The 22,943-nt window shown below is 41.3% G+C and overlaps 1 protein-coding gene across 4 annotated transcripts in view; it reads right to left on the reverse strand.

The window, feature by feature from the left end:
- Positions 1-22,943, reverse strand: part of ARID3B (AT-rich interaction domain 3B) — a 65,912-nt gene extending 42,969 nt beyond the window's left edge. For 3 of the 4 annotated variants that reach the window (XM_057543578.1, XM_057543577.1, XM_057543575.1), the window contains exons 1-2: positions 22,837-22,934; positions 19,569-20,236 (exon numbers count right to left, since the gene is read on the reverse strand). In XM_057543578.1, the coding sequence (XP_057399561.1) occupies positions 19,569-20,159 (591 nt within the window). In that variant the 5' untranslated portion in view covers positions 20,160-20,236; positions 22,837-22,934. Of the gene's footprint in view, positions 1-19,568; positions 20,239-22,836 lie in introns of all 4 variants that reach the window. The other variant, XM_057543574.1, reaches the window with a different exon arrangement.

Genomic DNA, 22,943 nt, shown 5'->3' on the forward strand with positions numbered 1-22,943 from the left:
CAGTTTAATTTTGAGTTTCAAGAGGATACACAGAGGAGAGTGCACCCTCTCTCCCGGGCTGGCAAAGAAGGAGCCCCGTTATTCATACGTAAAATTAGAAAAGCTTTAAAAAAATGACAATGTTCAATGATAACAAGGATTGGGGCAATGGGATCTCCTATATTCCCATAGGGAAATATTAAAATACCATGACCGGGCTTCCCTGGTGGCGCAGTGGTTGAGAATCTGCCTGCCAATGCAGGGGACACGGGTTCGAGCCCTGGTCTGGGAAGATCCCACATGCCGCGGAGCAACTGGGCCCGTGAGCCACAACTACTGAGCCTGAGCGTCTGGAGCCTCTGCTCCGCAACAAGAGAGGCCGCGATAGTGACAGGCCCGCGCACCGCGATGAAGAGTGGCCCCCACTCGCCGCAACTGGAGAAAGCCCTCACACAAAAACGAAGACCCAACACAGCCAAAAATAAACATAATAAATAAATAACAAATAAAAAATTAAAAAAAAAAAAATACCATGACCTTTTCTGAAAGTCACTTGCCTTAAAATACCCATCACAATAAAAACAACAGCAGCAGCAACAACCAATAATAATTGAATACTTACCACGTGCCAGGACCTACCCCCAGTGTTTTATGTGCATTAAACAGTTAAACCTCAGCACAATGCTCTGAGGTGGGTACTATTACCCTCATTTTTCAGATGAGAAAACCAAGGAACAAGGAAGACACAAGGAAGTGACTTGAAGAAGGCTGCAAAGTGATCCAAGAGTGTCAAGTTGAGAATCAAATGCAGGCAGTGCACCTTCAAGTCCCTGCTTGTAACTGCCTTACTTTCTTAGTCTCCTCCTGATCTTGTAATTCTGTTCTATGAATCTACCTGAAAGAAGCAACTAGAAATACAGTACAACTGTATTTTTAATAGCAAAAAATTACAATAGCCTAAAGGTGTGACAATAAGGGCATAGGCAACACATGAAGGTGCTACCCACATGACAGAACACTGTGCAGCCATTTAACACTGCCTTTTAAAATAGTTTGATCCCTACTTCACATCCTTCCCATTAATTCAAGATGGAGTTAATATCTACATATAAAAAATACAACCATAAAATAATAACTATATATATTTTATAATTTGGGGGATGGGAGGGCCTTTTTAAATTTTTAAGTATGACAGAAACCATAAAGGGAAAAAGTTAATAGATTTAGCAACATCAAAAATTTAAACTACCTGATGAAAGAACTACAATCAAGTTGGAAGACCAACAACTGTGAAAAATACTTGAAACACAAAGACAAGGATCTATGCAAAAGAGCTACTACAGATCAATAAGAAAAAGATAACAGAATAGAAAGCTGGGTAAAGGCAACAAAAACACAACATACCAAAACTCATGGAATGCAGCAAAAGCAGTACTAGGAGAGAAGTTTATAATAGTAATAAAAGTCTACATTAAAAAACAAGAAAGATGTCAAATAAACAACCTAACTATACTTCAAGGAACTAGAAAAAGAAGAACAAACTAAGCCCAAAGCTAGCAGAAGGAAGGAAATAATAAAGATTAGAGCAGAAATAAACAAAACAGAGAACAGAAAAACATCAACGAAAGTAACAGTTGGTTTTTTGAAAAGATGAACCAAATTGACAAACCTTTAGCTAATAAAGAAAAAAAGAGAAGACAAATTCAGAAATGAAAGAGGAAACATTACAATGCCACAGAAATAAAAAGGATTATAAGAGACTACTGTGAACAATTATATGCAAGCAAACTGGATAGTCTAGAAGAAATGGATAATTTTCAGAAACTTACAACCTACCAAGACTGAATCATGAAGAAACAGAAAATCTGAAGAGACCTATAACTAGTAAGGAGACTGAATCAGTAATCAAAAACCCCACAACAAAGAAAAGCCCTGGAACAGATGGCTTCACAAGTAAATTCTACCAAACATTTAAAGAATTAAAACACCAATCCTTCCCAAACTCTTCCCAAAAATTGAAGAGGAGGGAATACTTCTAAACTTATTTTATGAGGCCAGCACTACCCTGATACCAAAGCCAAAAGATGCCACTACAGGAAAACTACCTGATGAATATAGATGTAAAATCCTTAATAAACTATTAGCAAACCACATTTGAGAGCGCATTAAAAGGATCATATACCATGACCAAGTAGGATTGATCCCTGGGATGCAAGGATGATTCAACATACAAAAATCAATCAATGTGCTATACCACATTAACAGAACAAAGGATAAAAATTACATGATTATCTCAATAGATGCAGAAAAAGAATCTGACAAAATTTAACACCCTTCCATGATAAAAATACTCAACAAACTAGGAAAAGAATGCATGGCCTCAACATTTTAAAGGCCATATATTTAAAGTCTTCAGCTAACATCATACTCAATGGTGAAAAACTAAAAGCTCTTCCGCTAAGATCAGGAACAAGGCAAGGATGCCTACTCTTACCACTTCTATTCAACATAGTACTGGAAGCCCTAGCTAGAGCAATTAGGCAAAAAAAACAAGTAAAAAGGCATCCAAACTTGAAAGGAAAAAATAAAAGTACCTCTGTTGGCAGATGACATGCACTTATATGTAGAAAACTCTAAAGATTACACACACACAACATACACACAAACTGTTAGATCTAATAAATGAATTCCAGAAAGTTATAGGATACAAAATCAACATACAAAAATCAGTTTTGTTTCTGTACATTAACAACAAACAACCTGAGAAGGAAATTAGGAAAAACAATCCCATTTACAATAGCATCAAATAGAACAAAATACCTAGGAATAAATCTAACCTAGGAAATGAAAGATTTGTACACTGAAAACTACAAAACATTACTGAAAGAAAACAAAGAAGATACAGATAAATGGAAAGACATCCTGTGTTCATGGATTGGAAGAACTGAATATTGTTAGAATGTCCATGCTACCCAAAAGTGATCTATAGATTCAATGCAATCCCTATCAAAATTCCAAGGGCACTTCTTAACAGAAAGAGAAAAAACAATTCTAAAATCCTTATGGAACCATAAAGGACCCCGAATAGCTAAAACAATCTTGAGAAAGATGAACAAATCTGAAGCCTCACACTTCCTGATCTCAAAACATATTACAAAGCTACAGTAATCAAAACAGTATGGTACTAACATAAAGACAGACAAATAGACCAATGGAACAGCATACAGAGCCCAGCAATAAACCCACGTACATACAGTCAACTGATCTTTGACAGGATGCCAAGAATATGCAATGAGGAAATGACAGTCTCTTCAACAAATGGTGTTGCGAAGACTGGATATCCACATGCAAAGAATGAAAATGGATCCTTATTTTACACCACACATAAAAAATCAGGTCAAAATGATTAAAGACTTGGGCCTTTCCTGGCAGTCCAGTGGTTAAGACCTTGTCTTCCAATGCACAGGGTGTGGGTTTGATCCCTGGTCAGGGAGCTAAGATCCCACATGCCTCACGGCCAAAAAACCAAAATATAAAACAGAAGCAATATTGTAACAAATTCAATAAAGACTTTAAAAAATGGTCCACATCAAAAAAATCTTAAAAAAAAAAAAAATGATTGAAGACTTAAATGTAAGACCTGAAACTGTAAAGCTCCTGGAAGAAAATATAGGATGAAATCTACATGACATTAGTTTTGGCAGTGATCTTAGATATGACCCCAAAAGTACAGCCAGCAAAAGCAAAAATAGACAAATGGGACTACATCAAAGTAAAGAGCTTTTGCACAGTAAAGGAGATAAAGGAGATAGAGTGAAAAGGAAACCTAGAGAGTGGGATAAAATATTTGCAAACCATACATCTGATAAGGGATTAATGTCCAAAAGATATAAGGAACTCCTACAACTTGACAGCAAAAAACCAATAACCCAATTAAAAAGTGGGCAAAAGACTTGAATAGATATTTGTCCAAAGAAGACACACATACAGCCAATATGTATATGAAAAGATGCTTAACATCACTAATCATCAGGGAAATGCAAATTGAAAGCACAGGATATCACCTTGCATCTGCTAGGATGGCCATTATAAAAAACAAACAAACAAAAAGCCAGAAATTAACAAGTATTGAAGAGGATGTGGAGAAACTGGAATCCTTGTACACTGTTGGTGGAAAAGAGTATAGAGATTTCTGAAAAAATAAAAAATAGAACTACCATATGATACAGCAATATTCACTTCTGGGTATTTAATCAAAAGAACTGGAGTCAGGACCTTGAAGAGATATCTGTACTCTCATGCTCATTGCAGCACTGTTCACAATAATCAAGATATAGAATCAACCTAAGTGTCCATCAATGGATGCATAGATAAAGAAAATGTGGTTTATACACACTATGCAATATTATTCAGTCACAAAAAAGGACATTCTGCAATATGTGATAACATGGATGAACCTGGAGGGCATTATGCTAAATAATGTAAACATTTCAATAAAAATTTAAATAAATGTAAATAAAGTGAAATAAGCCACTCCCATTTATATGAAGTATCTAAAGTAATTAAACTCATTGAAGCAGTAAGTATAATGGTGGTTGCCAGGGGCTGAGGGGAGGGGGATGGGAAGTGGGAAGCTGCTGTTCAATGGGTATAAGTTTCAGTCATGCAAAATGGAAAAGTTCTAAAGATCTGCTGTACAACATTATGCTTACAGTTAATAATGTGAACTATACACTTAAAAATTTGTTAGAGTAAATCTCATGTGCTTTTCACAGTTAAAAAAAGAAAGAAAAATGGGCAAAGGCTACAAGCAGGGTAAGTCACAGAACAAATACAAAAGGCAAATAAATATATGAAAAGATAGTAATATACATATACCCTCTGATACAGCAAATTCAACTTCTAGAATAATCTATCCTACCACAGAAATACAGACAGAAGGGCAAAGGGTCAAACGGCATCTACAAAGATAGTCTGTATTTATACTAAACACACATACTCTCACACATTGTGTGACTATACACTAAATAGGTAAATATACAGAAACAGCCACAGAAGCTGATTCATGCCTAACTGTGGCCTCCTCTGGGATGGGAGGGAGCAGAGTAGGCAACAGAACGCTACAATATGTTTAAAACTATAAGTTTTCACTCTGTATTTTCCTATATTGTTTCAATTTTTCATGAGCATCTATTCACATTACTTATATAATTTTGAGATATGATTATAAAAACATTAATAAATAAATCTTTATAAACACGCATCAAAGGACAGTCATAATACTGAGTAAAAAAGTTGTAAAACTCCTGAATAAAAAAGTAATTTGTTAAAAGCAAGCAAATGTATTTGTGAAGAGAAAAAGCTCTGAAAAGGTACAGGCCAAATTGTTAACAATGACCTGTGGAAAGGCCGACTTTTACTTTACACATTTCTGTACTTTAAAAATTATTTGAGTCAATATAACTTTGGTAAAATGTTTTTTAAAAATTAAACTATTTTAAAATAACACTTTAAAATAATAAACACTTTATAAAAATTGCTCATGGACTGTTAGGTAATAAAGGTTGGGAACAAAAATAAAACCAAAAAAATATGTCTGTAATAGGCATTTAAAACAAAACACAAAGGAAATACAAGAAAATGTTTACATTTATACCTAAGTTATATGGTTGTGGTGATTATATTTTCTTCTTTACAAATTTTTATATTCTCTAAAATGAGTCTGAATTACCTGGAAAATCAGAAAAAATAAAGTTACTTTTAGAGTAACGAAACCACTGAGAAAAGATTATCCTTGCCCTGCTCTCTCTGGAATAGGAAGAGGAGAGGCATGGAGGCAGAAGTCGGACCACCTGTGTTCATAGCCCAGCTTCCCAACTCTGAGACCACAAGCAGCCCATTTCACCCTTCTTTCCTCATCTGTAAAATAAAACAAACATGTAAAGGGGGGATAATATCAGGGCTTACCTCACACAACTCATTGAAATAAGGCAAATACCCAGCACAGGAGAGATAAGAAGAAGTCCAAGCTATTAAAAATCAAAAACAAACAAGCAAAAAACCAAAGTAGCAAACAGAATCACGAGCGAGGATAGTCTGATGTGGAGCAACTCTACCACCTCCCCGTCTCCAAAGAAAACCTCACTAGACATGCTAGATAAAATTTAACACTCCACACTCCTTACACACATAGCTAAGCTTGAAACCAAGAGCCCACAGTGCCAGAAACAAAAAGGAAGGAATCAGAGAGCAGTGAGCAGGCACCGAAGCTGAAGGGCTCAAGGGAAAAGGGACCTAGATATAGTTTTTAATAGCTGAGGGCTGAGGACTGGGGATTTAATCACCCCTATGGGAGAAGAGTCCATGCCAGGAACCAGAGCTGAGATAAATGCATAAAGCCAGAGGCCAGGAAGGACTACGCTTCCACCCTTCCATGAACTAGGGCCTATAAAACTGCCCACCAACCTGGAGAAGTGACAAACACTGCCATCTGCTAGGGTCCACATGGAAAAAGAGGGTCCATAAGAAATGGAAACCCAGGCTCTCACCAGGTACAAATGTAAACTCCTAATTCATACCCCAAACCAATGGCAACCAGCTAAACTTGTAGGGCCCCAGCAGGGGAGAAAACAAAACTCCCCTTAGGAATGCTTCCATAATCCAAAACACATGGGACTCCCATGGAAACAAATCCCAACTCAAAAGAGGATTACACTGAAAAACAAAAACAAAAACAAACCACTGCAAGAGGAAACAAACCATCAAAGGGGAGAGTAACATGACACAAGGAGAACTTGCACCCCAAGAATTAGAGATAATAATAAAATAATCGAAAAGCACCTTTAATTTTTCTTATCGAAGTATAGTTGATTTACAATGTTGTGCCAATCTCTACTGTACAGCAAAGTGACTCAGTTATACACATACAGACATTCTAAAAGCATCTTTAAAACAATCATGTTTAGGGCTTCCCTGGTTGCTCAGTGGTTAAGAATCCACCTGCCAATGCAGGGGACACAGGTTCGAGCCACGGTCCGGTGAGATCCCACATGCCGTGGAGCAACTAAGCCCGTGTGCCACAACTACAGAGCCTGTGCTCTAGAGCCCACAAGCCATAACTACTGAGCCCACATGCTACAACTACCAAAGCCCACGCACCTAGAGCCCATGCTCCGCAACAAGAGAAACCACCGCAACAAGAAGCCTGCGCACTGCAACGAAGAGTAGACCCTGCTCGCCACAACTACAGAAAGCCCATGTGCAGCAACAAAGACCCAACACAGCCAAAAATAAATAAATTAATTAAAAAAAAACAAAAACAAGCATATTTAAACAATGGCAGAATGTTGGTTGGTAACTGCTAAAAGCTGGGCAAAGGACACAGGTGGTTCATTACCATTCTCTTCTTTTGTATATATGAAATTCCCATAATAAAGAGTTTTAACAAGTCCATATAAAGTTTTTTAAAAGTTAAAGATGTTCAAAGAGCTAAAGGAGGAAATAGAAACCATATGGTAAGAAGAGGCATATTTTTAAAAACCAAAAAAGAATAGATATTAAAACACAGTATTAAGATAAACTTTTTTTTAAGGGATTAAGTAGTACAGACAGAGCTGAAGAGAGAATTAGAAACTGGAAAACAGAATGTGAAAATATTCCAGAATTCAGGAGAAAGACATAAAGAGATAAGGTTATAAAAGAAAGGATACAGGGCTTCCCTGGTGGCGCAGTGGTTGAGAGTCTGCCTGCTAATGCAGGGGACACGGGTTCGAGCCCTGGCCTGGGAAGATCCCACATGCCGCAGAGCGGCTGGGCCCGTGAGCCACAACTGCTGAGCCTGCGCGTCTGGAGCCTGTGCTCCGCAACGAGAGAGGCCGCGACGGTGAGAGGCCCGCGCATCGCGATGAAGAGTGGCCCCCGCTTGCCACAACTGGAGAAAGCCATAGCACAAAAACGAAGACCCAACACAGCCAAAATCAATCAATCAATCAATCAATCAAACATACGCATCTGATTCAAGATCCTCATTAAAAAAAAAAAAAAAAAAAAAGAAAGGATACAAAGAAGGCTAAATGAGAAGGTTCAAATACTTCTATTACAATAGTGGTCAAGGGACTTTCCTGGTGGTCCAGTGGTTAAGAGTCTGCCTTCCAGTACAGGGGACATGGGTTTGATCCCTGGTCAGGGAACTAAGATCCCACATGCTGCGGGACAACTAAGCCCACAGGGCGCAACTACTGAGCCCACGCACTCTGGAGCCCGCACACACCACAACTAAAGAGAGGCCTGCGTGCCGCAACGAAGAGCCCATGTGCCGCAACTAAGACCCAACACAGCCAAATAAATAAATAAATATTTTTTTTTAAAAAGAATAGTGGTCAAGGAAAAATAGCAGCCAAGAAAAAAAAATGACACAAATCAGGTTGAAGGTGCAGATCAAGGCCCAAGTGGGGTAAATAAAAATATGTTCAAACCCAGAACACTAGTACAAGTGCAAAACAGCAGAGTCAGAAAAAATTTTAAAGCTACAAAAGAGCTTTAAGATTCACAACAGTGACAATTAAACTGATAACACACTTCTCAACAGCAAAAATAGTTGCTAGGAGACAAATGGGATCATATCCTCAAAGTGTTAAGGTGACTAATGGTCAATCTAGAATCTAAAGATATAAACAATCATACAAGAATAAGGGCAAGATAAAGAAAGACATACATTTATTTTATTTTTATTTTTTATTAATTTTATTTATTTATTTATTGGCTGCATTGGGTCTTTGTTGCTGTGCGTGAGCTTTCTCTAGTTGTGGCGAGCGGGGGCTACTCTTCGTTGTGGTGCGTGGGCTTCTCATTGCAGTGGCTTCTGCTGTTGTGGAGCACGGCCTCTAGGCACGTGGGCTTCAGTAATTGTGGCATGTGGGCTCAGGAGTTGTGGCTTGCAGGCTCCAGAGCACAGGCTCAGTAATTGTGGCACACGGGCTAAGTTGCTCCGCGACATGTGGGATCTTCCCGGACAAGGGACTGAACCTGTGTCCCCTGCACTGGTAGGCAGATTCTTAACCATTGCACCACCAGGGAAGTCCCAAGAAAGACATACATTTAGAAAAAATTTTTCAGGCATACCAAGACTGAGTTTACTATATACAAATCTCTGCTGAAAGAGTTACTAAAAAAGGAAGAAGACTGAACCCAAAGGGAAAGAATGGGATATAAGAAGTAATGGTGAAAAAAAAGATGGATAAACTTGTTGGGAAGTTTAAATAACTATTGACTGGTAGGGAAAAAAAAAAAAACCTAATTTGGGGGTGGGGGTAAAACAAATTGGAATATTGGATGATGGAAGTGGAGAGGCAGAAGCTACAGTAGAATTTCTGAGATCCTAATATTGTTTGAAAGTAGTGTAGGGGACTTCCCTGGTGGTCCAGTGGTTAAAACTCCACATTCCCAATGCAGGGGGCCTGGGTTTGATCCCTGGTCAGGGAACTAGATCCTACGTGCCGCAACTAAAGATTCCACATGCCATAACGAAGATCCCACACACAGCAACAAAGAACCCGAGTGCCACAATTAAGACCCAGTGCAGCCAAATTAATTAATTAATTAATAAAAAAGAAAGCAGTATAAAAAGTCAATAATGAAAGTCAAAATCTAATCAACAAAAGAATAGAAACAGAAAGCATAACTTGTAAGCCAGTAAAGGAGAAAAAGACAGTGGTTAAGAATCCGCCTGTCAATGCAGGGGACACGGGTTCAAGCCCTGGTTCGGGAGGATCCCGCATGCCGTGGAACAACTAAGCCTGCTGCACCACAACAACTGAGCCTGCACTCTAGAGCCTGCGAGCCACAACTACTGAGCCTGCAAGCCACAACTACTGAAGCCCGTGCACCTAGAGCCCGTGCTCCGCAACAAGAGAAGCCACCGCAGTGAGAAGCCTGTGCACCGCAACGAAGAGTAGCCCCCGCTCGCCGCAACCAGAGAAAGCCTGCGCACAGCAACAAAGACCCGACACAGCCAAAAATAAATAAATTAATTAATTTAAAAAAAAAGAAAAGAAAAGAATATTCAATCAAAAGAACAAAAGACAGGAAAGGAGAAAACAAGAAGCAAAGAAAAAGTATGGTTAAACTGGAAATCCAAAGTTAGAGGGCAGAAATAGGTCCAAATGTATCACCAGTTCTAATAACTACATGGATTAAATTAACCTAATAAAAAAGACAGATTATAGGTCTTTTGTATGTGGTCTCAATATATAAAGACTGGAATGTACAAGGAAAAACTGCACTAATACTAATCAAAAGAAAGCCAGTCTTACACCAGAATATTTTAATTCACCTCTTTCTGAAAGTGATCACACAAACAAACTTAGTAAGGATAAGGAAGATCTGAATAACACAATTAAAAAGCTTGATCCAACATACAGATATACAACCCCACCTCTATTAAATAGAGAATATACATTCTTTCCAAGCATATATGGAGAATTTATAGAAACTGATCTTACACAAGGCCAACACAAAGGATATCACAACAAATTCCAGAAAACTGATAATGCACCAGTTCTCTAACAACGATGGTTAGAGCTTAATTATAAGCTATAATATTTTTTAAAAAGATAAAACCCATGTATTCGAAAACTAAAAAATACTTTTGAACAACTCATGGTTTAAAGAAGCAATCACAACTGAAATTTTGAAACGTTTAGTACTAACCAATGGAAGCACTGCATATCAAAACTTGTGGGATACAGCAAAAGGGCAACCTTGAGAGAAATCTGCAGCTTCAAATGCATTTGTTAAGTAAAAAGAATTTCAGGCTTAAAAACAGGACAGACACACAGAGTACAAGTAAAACTTAGGAAATCTAAATAAGATCAGTGGATCGTATCAATGTCAATATCCAGGTTGTCACAGTATACTACAGTTTTATGAAATGTTACCATTGGGGGAAACTGGACAAAGTGTACAGGAATCTCTCTAAATTATTTCTTAGAACTGCACGTGAATATACAATTATCTCAATGAAAATTCAGTTTTAAAAAAATGACCAAAATCCCCAACACTAACACCACCACATGCTGGCAAGGATGTGGAGTAACAGGAACTCTCATTCATTGTTGGTAGGAATGCAAAATGGTACAGCCCCTCTGGAAGACAGTTTGGCAGTTTCTTATAAAACTAAACATACTCTTTGAATACAATCCAGAAATCGTGTTCCTTGTTATTTACACAAATGGGTTCAAAACTTATGTCTAACAAAAACCTGTAAACAGATGTTTATGGTAGCTTTATTCATACATGCCAATACTCAGAAGCAACCAAAATGTCCTTCAGTAGCTGAATGGATAAATAGACTGTGGCACATCCAGACAATGGAATATTATTTGGGGCTATAAAGAAATGAGCTATCAAGCCATGAAAAGACATGGAGGAAACTGAAATGCATATTACTAAGTGAAAGAAGCCAATCTGAAAAGGTTGGTATGAATAGCTGGAGCACAGAGGATTTTTAGGGCAACAAAACTGCTCTGTATGTTACTATAATGGTAGATTCATGTCATTATACATTTGTCAAAACCCACAGAATGAAGAAGAGTGAACCCCAATGTAAACTATGGACTTTGGGTGATAATGATGGTCCAGTGTTGGTTCACCGACTATAACAAATGCAGCACTCTGGTGCAAATGTTGATACAGGGGAGGCGGTGCATGCGTGGGGGCAGAGAGTATATGGGAAATCACTGTAGTTTCTGCTCAATTTTGCCGTGACCTAAAACTGCTCTTAAAAAAAAGCATTTTTGGGGCTTCCCTGGTGGCGCAGTGGTTGAGAATCTGCCTGCTAATGCAGGGGACACGGGTTCGAGCCCTGGTCTGGGAAGATCCCACATGCCACGGAGCAGCTGGGCCCGTGAGCCACAATTGCTGAGCCTGCGCGTCTGGAGCCTGTGCCCCGCGACGGGAGGGGCCGCGATAGAGAAAGGCCCGCGCACCGCGATGAAGAGCGGTCCCCGCACCGCGATGAAGAGTGGCCCCCGCTTGCCGCAACTGGAGAAAGCCCTCGCACGAACCGAAGACCCAACACAGCCAAAAATAAATAAATAAATAAATAAATAAGAAAATCCTTTAAAAAAAAAAAAAAAAGCATTTTTTTAAAGAAATGAAATAAAACATAAAAAAAATTAACATAAAAAAACAGGGTAAATTAAAAGAAAGCACAAGAAACAAACAAAAAAAAAACAGGGTAAATTAAAAGAAAAAAAAAAGGGTAAATTAAAAGAAAGCACAAGAAACAAATATTTATGCAGCGCCTATTATCTGACATTATTCTGCTGGGTGCTGGGACACAATGATAAGCAAAACAGACAAGGTCCCCGTCCTCTTAGAGCTTACCATCTAGTACAGGACTCATATCAAACAAATAAACCACACAAAGTATAATGTTCAGTGACAACATATACAGGCATACCTCATTTTATTGTGCTTTGCTTTACTGCGCTTTGCAGGTACTGCATTGTTTTTAGAAACTGAAGGTTTGTGACAACCCTGCGTTGAGCACACCAATTTTTTAAATTTTTATCTTTATTGGAGTATAATTGCTTTACAATGGTGTGTTAGTTTCTGCTGTACAACAAAGTGAATCAGCTATAAGTATACATACATCCCCACATCCCCTCCCTCTTGAGCCTCCCTGCCACCCTCCCTATCCCACCCCTCTAGGTCGTCACAAAGCACCGAGCCGACCTCCCTGGAGCACACCTATTGGTGCTATTTTTCCAGTACCCTCTGCTCACTTTCATGTCTCTGTGTCACATTTTGGTAATTCTCAAAATATTTCAAACTTTTTCATTATTATTATGTTTGTTATGGTGATCTGTGATCAGTGATCTTTGATGTTACTATCACAAAAAGATTACAATTTGCTGAAGGCTCAGATAATGGTTAGTATGCTTTATCAATAAAGCATTTTTTAATTAAGGTATGTACACTGTTTTTCTAGATATAACGCTATTGCACACTTACTAGACTATAGTATAATGTAAACATAACTTTTATATGCACTGGGAAACCAAAAAATTCATGTGACTTACTTTATTGTGATATACACAACCGAATCCGCCATATCTCCACGGTATGCCTGTAACATGACCTACACTAAAGGTGAAGACAGTGCCTCTGAGAAAGTGACGTTTAAGGTGAAAACGGAAGCTGGGGTAAGAGCCTGAAGGAGTGTTTTAGGCAGAAGCACTGGCATATGCAAAGGCCAGGGTGACTGGAGTACAGTGATAGGTCAGGATATTGGCAAAAATAAGGCTGGAGAAGCAGGCAGGGATCAGATTATGCAGATTTGGGCTTTTACAATTAGAGCAACTGATGACAAACTTCGAGGGCATTAAAGTAGTGACATAATCTGATTTGGTTTTTAGAAGATCACTGTAGCTGCTGTGCGGAGAATTAGAATGGAGGAGGGAAGACACAGAAACTTTTTGATAGTTACAACAGTAGGTAAGAAGCTTGGATTAAGTAGGCGATGGTGGAGGAGAGAAGTGGCAGGATTCTAGATATTTAGATGGGAGAACTGATAAGAATTGGTGATGAACTGGACATTACCAGATGGAGTGACAGAGTAGAAGGTATACAAAGATAGTCAGTTCTAAGGTTTCTGATATGAATGACCAAGTGGGTAGAAATGCCCTTTACAGAGAAGGAAAATAGAGGAAATAGTTGTGGGGAGTAGGTTGGAAATTAAGAGTTACATGTATTAAACGTGAGGTGCCAGTAAAACATCTAAGTAAAACATCCCAAGAAGGTAGTTGGGAATATATCCATTGAATTCAGAATAGAAACATGGGCTCAAACAATGTACACTGGAGTCAGTGGCTTGTGGACAGTATTTAAAGCCATGAAAAGTAAAAGAAATTGCCCAGGGGAAGCATATAAAGAAGAGGGTTTAAAACTGAGCCCTGGGGAACTTGGAGTTCAAGAGGTTAAAGAAAATAAGCCAATGGAGGAGCTACAGAAAGGAAGAAAAGGAAATGTTTCAAGGAGAGGAGTCTACTGAATTCAATACTGCAGAGAAATCAAATGAGGCGAGAGCAGGCAGGGCTTGGAAACATGGTGATCACTAGGAGGCCTTACCAAGAGGAACTTCAGGGATATGGAAGAGACAGAGGCCAGACTGAAGTGTGTTGAGGAGTGAGTAGAAGGTGACAAAGTGGAGGTAAGGAGTGCAAACGACTTCTGAGAGGCTTTGTTGTGGGAAGTGCGTGGGTAGTCAGGACTACAGAACATGTTGGAAAGAGATGTGCAGTCAAGGGAAGGTTTTTAAAAAGTGATTTCTAGGGAATTTCCTGGCAGTCCAGTGGTTAGGACTCCATGCTTTCACTGCAGAAGGTCCGGGTTCGATCCCTGGTCAGGGAACTAAGATCCCACAAGCCAAGTGGCGTGGCCAAAAAAAATAAAATTAAAATTAAAAAAATAAAAAGTGACTTCTCATTTCCTGGTAGCAATCAAATCAGGCAGATTTACTGATTAAAAGGAGACTTTTTTTTTTTTTTTTAATTTGGGGATAGTAGAACACGTGTTAATGTGGAATAAACTTCAGAAGAGAGTCCCAAGAGTCAGGGAAATGGGTTCACGGATGGAGCAGGTCCCTGAAAATTAGGAGGGGATGGGATCTGGGACACACATGGAGGGATTAGTCTTTGCTAAGAAAGATAAAGACCCAAGTTAAGTCCCTAATCATGTATTTATAAGAATTCAACATAAACAAAGCTTACTTCTACCTAAAGGAGAAATATCCCTATTTTAATATGGAAAGAAGCAGCTTCAAGAGTGCAATGGCTTTAACTCACATAATCCTGAAATGCTTCAGAGAACCCTAGAATACTAGAGTTTGGTCACAACTCTAGAAAACTTGAAAAGGAGTTGCTTGAGAGCACTAAGATTTATGGAACATCTTACCCTACAAAGATAGTAAAAATTGAAAAATTATAGCTTCAAAAAGTATTTAGGTGCTAATGACAATTCAACCTAATCTTTGCATAATGGTATAAATTTTACAAAGATCTTTCACACTCATTTTCTTCTTCCATCTTTGTAATATCTTTAAAATTGCCCCCTGAGGATGGCAAGAGAGGATTATCATCCTCTGGGAGAGATGTATGCATGGGTTCAGAAAGGTAGGGTAGGACATCTGTCCCAAGCATTATAGCAAGCAAGTGGTGGAGTCAGGATCTAAATCCACATCTTTTGGCTCCGAAACCAATGCTGATTTAATAATTACATCTTTTACTACATAACAAGTTTGCTGAGTATTTATGCCTTGACCTTTTGAGGTTAAAGTCTAGAGGGGAGACCGAGCACTCTCACAAATCACCATCGACATCTTAGATATCATGGAACACCGGGCTGAAGAACCACTGACAGAGCCAAATAAGAGAGCGCAAGTTCTAGGTCCCATTCCTCCCCCAAGTGATGGACAGTCTGCTCACCCAGATGATGACAGGAGAAGACACAAACTCAACACGGATACTGAAAACAGAAGTGAAGAAAACTCAAGGTTGCCAAACACTTCAGTTACCAGAACCAAAACACAAAGGAAGAGTCTAGGGCAGTGTCTGATGAAAGCACAGCATATGTTCTCGTTCTAATTACACAGTCTAAAGCAGGGTTTCTCAACCTTGGCGCTACTGACATTTGGGGGCCAGATAATTCTTTGCTGTGGGGGACTGTCCTGTGCATTGCAGGACGTTTAGTAGTATCCCTGGCCTCCACCCACGCGATGTCAGCAGCACAGCTCCACCTGCCCCAGTCATGACAACTAAACATATCTCTCGACTTTGCCAAACATCCCTTGGGAGAAGGAGGGGTTGGGGAGATCAACTCCAATTGAGAAACACTGATCCAGATGGATTCCACTATGAATATCGGAGCTAAGGCCATGCAAAGCAGACCTACAAAGAAAGTGGAGAAAGCGCATGATCTTATTTATTTTCAGGTAATAGTCTGCACAATCTTTACTGAAAGCATCAAATGTTCCAAGACATGCAGTACGTACCCAGAAAAGTAGGCCTAGCCTGAGAGACTACACCTCACTACTTAGAGGAACTCTTGGTAATGGATTCTGGAGACCAAGCAGTCAGTCAACGTTCCTCCTTCCCACACTCAGTAATCCAAGAGACTGCCAAAGTATATAGAAAATCAGACACACTCTCTGGCTCTCATATGCCCATCAAGCCATCATTCATCTTCCTATCCTATGGGAAGGAGTCTTTGCCCTTCTGGAAAACTGGCTCCATTAATGGGCTCAAGACAGACAAAGCCTGCACTGCCTGAACTGCTCTCTTTCCAGAAGGACAGAAGACCACCCCTAACAGGCCAGCAACACCCCTAGCTGGTTGTATGTTGACAGGCTTCTACTGATCTCCCTTGAGAGAAGGGACACTCAGCCCTCTGTTGTCTTGTTTTACAATTATTTACTCTGCCCATCGAAATCTGATGGGTTTTAGAAGCTTGGCTCAAGGGCATTACCCATCTTCCCATCGCTCTGGTGTCAGAGGATGCCACACTCTTTCTAACAATCCAGGCCTTGAGAAGCAAATTACTTTCTTACTTACTTTCTAAGAGTTTCTTCAAGGAGAAAACGTGAAATAATTTTGACTTTACATGTTATAAGATTGTGATTTCAGAAACAAAAGATAATCTGTGGAGCCCTTAAGCGTTCCAAATTTTGCTTTGCAGTTGGCAGATGCCCGCTGAGGCCCCCACACCAGCCCCAAATCTTGTAAATACTTTTGAGTATTTATGTTGATTTACCAAGCTATGTTAGCTATGCTGTAGACAAAATCAACTTTATCTTGGTGTATGAATATCTGAAACAAAACTCTGTTTTAAAATATCTGCAGCATAGCTCAGACCGGACAGTTGGGCTTTAACTGAGTCAGGACAGTAAAATTGTTGCAACCCAAGACTCAATCCCCCTTGAGTTCCCACACTGCCTCTGCTAAACCTAGCTGGTGAGCTCTTCAAGGGAGAAGCATGCCTTATTAGCCCCTGGAGCAGAGGCCTGGCCTAAAGAAGCCTCTGTAAAAGTTTGTCATGTAAAAGAACAAAATGGACACTGTCACCCATTAATAAGATCTTTTTCTGCTCTCTGGAAGTTAACTGCATAAGAAACAAAAGACTTTGAATAATTTTTTAAAAAAGCTAGTCTCACAGTTTGTAGTAGTTTCTAAAGGCTCTCCCGTAGGATATTATTTTTTTAGTCCCCCTTCCAAAGCACAACTAAAACATTTTAAAAATCCCCAAGCACATTATTTACTGTTAGAAGCAGGATTAGATAAAGGAGGAGGGCACAGACCAAATCAATCTTGAAAAATTAAATTCAAAAGGAGAAAAGGAGGTACACATCTAAGGTTTAAAGTCATCGTTACCCAGTGACCCCCTAACCCAGCTCTTGATCTCCAAATCCAGGGGGAGGGTAAATTTAGGGTGCGAGATTAGGCCTCAGCTACGCTGGCATTTAAAAACATTCTGGCAGGTGCTCTGCCAGGCAGTCTATAATTAGTGAGTATGCCTCGGAAACTTAAAATGAACTCAAAGGGTTTCAGAAGCCAACAGCCAGCCTCCCAAGCACTGAGCTGTGCAGCCACGGGGCTGATGTTGTCTAGAACCAGTGTTGGGTGCCTGCACGGCGCACACGTGTGTGCACGCACACGCCACTTCTGCAGAGTATCTTTTTTCAAAGCTCTAATGGCTTGACCTCAACACCTGCTGCACTTCCTGAAGACAGACAGGCTCTGGAGCTCCACTTGTTCCTCGCACGAGGCTGTACTTTCTAGGAACGACCGCACACATGCAGAGGCTGGCCAGCTGCCAAGGCGGGGGCAGCCCAGCCACCTCGGGCCTGAACTTTCCCAGTGCTGTCAGGGCGGGATCCCACTAGGAGCTGACTCAGCGGCCAGCATGGAACTCTGCCAACCACACAGCAGTGCGGGGGCTGCCGGCAAGTCACAGATGTTTTGCTAAACCAAAGCAATCAGCCGGGAGGCGGATCTGGGCTGGCGGCCAGGCTGCTGCTGTCGGGGAAGCTGGCATTCTCTGATCCTAGTCCGAGCTCTGCCACTACCTCCCTGGCGATCTGAGGGAAAACCTCGGTGCATCTCAGCGTCTCCCCTGCTTCCGAGCATGTCTGTGTGGATGCGGCAGAGGATGGCACTGTTTGCATGAAAGAGCACCTGGAGCACTACTACCCACCACACGCTGGTTCTGTTAATCGTCACAACATCCTTGGAGGTAGGCGTCGTTAGTTTGATTTCACAGAGGGCTCAAAGGAATTAAGAGCCCTACCAAAGGATCACAAGGGTAATAGATGGAAGAGATGGGATTTGAACCCCACTTTGCTGGCTCTGGGATCTACTACAAACACTGCTACTGTGAAACTCAGATCAACTGCATAGGCAGGGCGCCTTGATAGAAAGATGCTGAGTTTTCAGTTTGCAAAGGACCTTTCTCATATGACTTCTCGGATGCCCTGTGTAAATCCATAGCCCTTCACAACTAATTTCTAAACAGCACCACTGGACCACATGGAGTATATGTGCTTATGGGGAGGACCCAAATATTACCGGCTTTATTATGAACTCCCTGCCTAATCACCAACAAGTCACTTAGCCTGGAAGAACTGATCATCACTCCCATTCTTCAGCTGAAGAAAAGCGGCATGGCAAGTCATAAAGACAAGAAGAATTAGAAGGCAAAGAGAGCGCAGATTCCTTAGGCTCTACCCCCTTGGATAATTCATTAGGACCCTTGAATCTATATTTTTAAAAACTCCCTAGATGACTCTGATGCTCTGCCATGTTTGGGAATCACTGAAGCTTGCCTTGGCTCAAAAGGGAATTGTGAGGGATTCCCTGGAGGTCTAGTGGTTAGGAGTCCGCACTTTCACTGCCATGGCCTGGGTTCAATCCCTGGTCAGGGAACTAAGATCCTGCAAGCCGCACAGCACAGCAAAAAAAAAAAAGTAAAAAAATAAAAAGGGAATTGTGAGGTCTACCCTTCCCTGTTTCAAAGGAGGTGATATAAGGGTGAAATGAAATCATGTCTAAAGGCTCTTTGCTGGAAAATATACACAATGCAAAAGGTTCTCATCAGCTATGTTTAGCAGCAAAACAACAAAACTGACCTTAAAAAGCACGATCCTGGGTTAGCCTGGAGCTAAGACACTGTGTTAGGCAAGACTGTTCTCTTATCAAACTACTACTAGAAAAACTGAAATTAGAGCCACACATCTCATTTTTAGATATCCCTCATAACACTGTTGCAACCTCATTCTTCCTTTAAAAAAAAAAAGACTGTACTTACAGTCTTTCATATTAAACTTGGAACAATCTATATTAGGAATAACTTACACATTTCACTGCTCTAATCAAGAAAACAACTATGAGGAAAAAACTCAGTCTATTCATTCTAGGCTGCTGGTCACTGAAGTAGGCTGAGAAGGCACAGACTGGCACAGCCCCTGGCAGTCCAGTACCCCTCCCTGGCTGGCCTTTAGGGAGAACAAATAACGCCCCCATACCAGAAAGACTGACCTGCTTGAGCTGCTCATCCGGATTCCAGCCCGGCTGCCCTGCTGTGCAGACCGAAGCTGAGGCCTTAGGAGCATCTTTGGTATGGTCTTCTTTAGCTTGCTGTCCATGTGGTGGGAGCCCTGGCGCTGGAAGCAGACCAGATACGGGTGCTGCTCTGGGGTCTTGGCGAGCCACCTTCTGCACGTGAAAATATTTTGAAGCAGCCTGGGTCTCTTTCTCAGCCACCTCTGCAACTTCATCATCCCCATCCTCATCTTCCAAAACTCCTTCCTCTTCCTCACGCTCTGAGTTCACCTTGCTCCGTTCAAACACTCGGGCCACTGCTGGGGCTGGTGGAACTCTGGCTAAGGGACCCAGGGCAGGGCTGCCAGAAGGCCTCCCAGGTGTGGCAGAAAGGTGAGTCTGCTGTGTGACCAGCTTCTGGGCATACAAGAACGGGGTTTCTCTCATCTGCTGAACCTGCTTCTCTCTGGCGTCCATCTGCAGAGGAGCCAGGTGTGGTGGCTGTGGTGGTGGCGGCGGCGGCGGCTGCTGCGGCGGCGGCTGCGGCTGCGGCTGCGGCTGCTTCTGCTGAGGCTGCAGTGGCTCCATCACTGCCTCAAGCTTCACCCACCGATTGGCATGGCTCTGAACCTGGGCACAGCCCGGCAGGCACACTGGGTGTAAACCTCTAAGTGATTAATAGAAACCACAAAGAAGGAGAAAACAAAAAAGAAAAAAAAAAAAAAACAACAATGTAAAGCAGGTATAAAAAGGTTTTCTTTTCTCCAGTAAAGGGCATGAGTTCTGAGTATTAAACATATGCCCGTAAACCTGAGTTTTAAGATGAGTAAGTGGTGGGAGTTTGAGGTGGGGGTAGGGCGGGGTAAGGGGTGGTGGGAGTTGGGTAAGGAAAAGTATGCAGAAGAGGAACAGGATTTAAGAGGAGAAATACAGGATGAATCTCAGCTGCGGTGGACTACTGTGGGTTTAAAATGAAGTAAATCCAGATGACATTGAGTCTGCAAACATCTGTGTTCTGATCTCTCTTCCTCAACATTATCAAACATTAATCTGTTTATTACTGAAAAAGCAACTGGGTTTGCACTGTACAGAGGTTGCGAGTATGAAAACCACAATTAAAAAAAAAGGGAAAAAAGGGCCTGCCTACAAGAAAGAGAATATTGCTTAGGTTCCCAGGCCCATCAGAGAAAGATATTACCATCTAAGCAAGGCACAGAGCTATCAGGCAGACGGCAAGATTTCTCTCATAGAAAAGCGGAACCTAGCAAACTGCTCTTAGGTCTAAACTTTTAAAATTTCCCAGATCAAATTGCCAAGCCTGCTTTTTGAGTGGGCTGAGCCAATGCTAACCAGACATTATAGCCTCAAAAAGAATCCAATTTCAACAACATGAGAGAAAGAAACACGCAAGGAGGCAAGAGTTTCAAATTGCAATCCTCACTCAAAAAACAAACGGGGGAATTCCTCTGGAGATTTTTAAGGTAATTAATTGGAAACAGGTATCAATATTGTCTAAACGAGGCAAAGCTTCTTTTTCATAAATAGCCTAGTAAATCTCTTCACATCCCCTTTCTTTCTGATTCACTTCTATGACATTCTATGACGAATACAAAAAGAAAAGGCTTTCAGGCCAGAAGTATTCTGGGGGCAGGTTTATCAGCATTCTTACCAATCAGTCTCCAAACACACACCCCTTTCACACCCTCTCCTCCTCTAACCAACCCCCCTTCCCTTCCTCCTTTCCAGGCCCCCATCCCCAGCAAACCTCACTTGAGTTATGCTTCCTCAGCAAGTCTCCATAACTGAATGGATTACTATGCATGGGCAAATTTTAGGTTAACAGGACTTGCAACATGGCATACAATGTTGTCATCACATGAAAGAAGAAGCTGCACTGCACAGGTTGGGACTTAATATTTGCGTTGTTCCACTGTTTTAGGACTGGGTAGAAAGATTTAAAAACAAAAACCAAAAAACCCCAAAAACTTAAATATCTAGGTATCTTCAAAAATTCATGGGGAAGTAATCAAACTCCTAGCAATAAAAACTGTTTGGATTTAGGCATTTTTTTAAAACCAGGTTAGAGAAAAAAGGTACGACTTTTAAAGCTAGGCAAAAAAGTAGAAATTTTAAAATTCTCATTTTCTGTTTAATCTTAGAAGCACTGCTTTTGTCTTTTGCATTCTGTGAAAGATTCAAATTCCAATTTGCCTCTTACTCCCTTTACTTCCTCTCTTGGCACTTTAGAAAGTGTGAATTATGCCGGAAGCAATACTTTCATTCTGCTATAGCCCTTTTTACAGTGTAACAAAGCATGAAAAGATTTACACCCACATTAAATCCAGTTGCCAAAAGTGTTCATTTAAAATAAAAACAATTTGCATCAAAGAAAAGTAAACCAAAGAATAAAGAAAATAATTCGGTGGTCATTTTAATTCTTACAACATTATAACATCAATCAATCAAAAGCGGGATAATTTTTCATCCAAGTCCTGCCAGTCATTGAACAACTGCTTCTCATCTTGTGGCACCATCTTCTCTGTATGCTGTCCCCAGCAGAGGGGGTGGTGTCTCACAGCCTCTTTAGTTAAGGCTGAGATGACTCAGTTTTACTACTCGATACACACACCCTCCCCCAAAGAGCCTATCTTTCCCCTGTCCCTAAGCAGCTAGTTGATCCAAACAACAATACCACCTGCCTACTTTTAGAAAACTTAGGTCTCAGAAATCTAAACCACTCCATCCCTTCACACGGCTCCCTCTCCCATTTCCCCTAAAGTTCCCGAACCTCTAAGCCTGGCGCAACGGACTCCTTGCAGCTTTGAAGCCGGCCTCACCCACCATTCCCTCTACCTTCGCTGCCGGATCCCTCTGGCCTCAGCCCCCTTTAAGCCCCATACCCCCACCCCCCGCCATTCTTTATACCCCCACAACCCAACTCTATCACTTTTACCTCTACTGAGCCCTCCCAGCCAATCCGCAGGCTCTTCTTAGATTGTCCCAACCCCACCTATTCTAGCCCTCTCAGTTCCCAGGGGCCCCTCACTCTTCCCATCCCTTTATCTCATATCACCCTAATGGGCGAGGGCGCCTCCGGGCTCCTCCCAGCGCTCTCACTTTTCCTTCTTGGCCCCCGTGCTCCGTTGGCCCGCGTCTTCACGTCTTCCCCTACACACCTGCCTCTCCTCCTACTCCGCAGTCCCCTCCACCTGCCACAGCCCTCGCTCCCGCCGAGGCTGAGGGAGCTGGGCCCCGTGCGGCTTACCTGTACGGGGCGCTCCGGGTCCGCCGGCGGTGGAAGAGGCAGCCACTCAGGCCCCGGCGCGGCAGCTGCGTTTCGGACCTCTCCGCAGCCGGGGGCCACAGCCGGGG

The sequence above is a fragment of the Balaenoptera acutorostrata genome, chromosome 3 (genome assembly GCF_949987535.1).
Source record: "Balaenoptera acutorostrata chromosome 3, mBalAcu1.1, whole genome shotgun sequence".
Lineage (NCBI taxonomy): Eukaryota > Metazoa > Chordata > Mammalia > Artiodactyla > Balaenopteridae > Balaenoptera > Balaenoptera acutorostrata.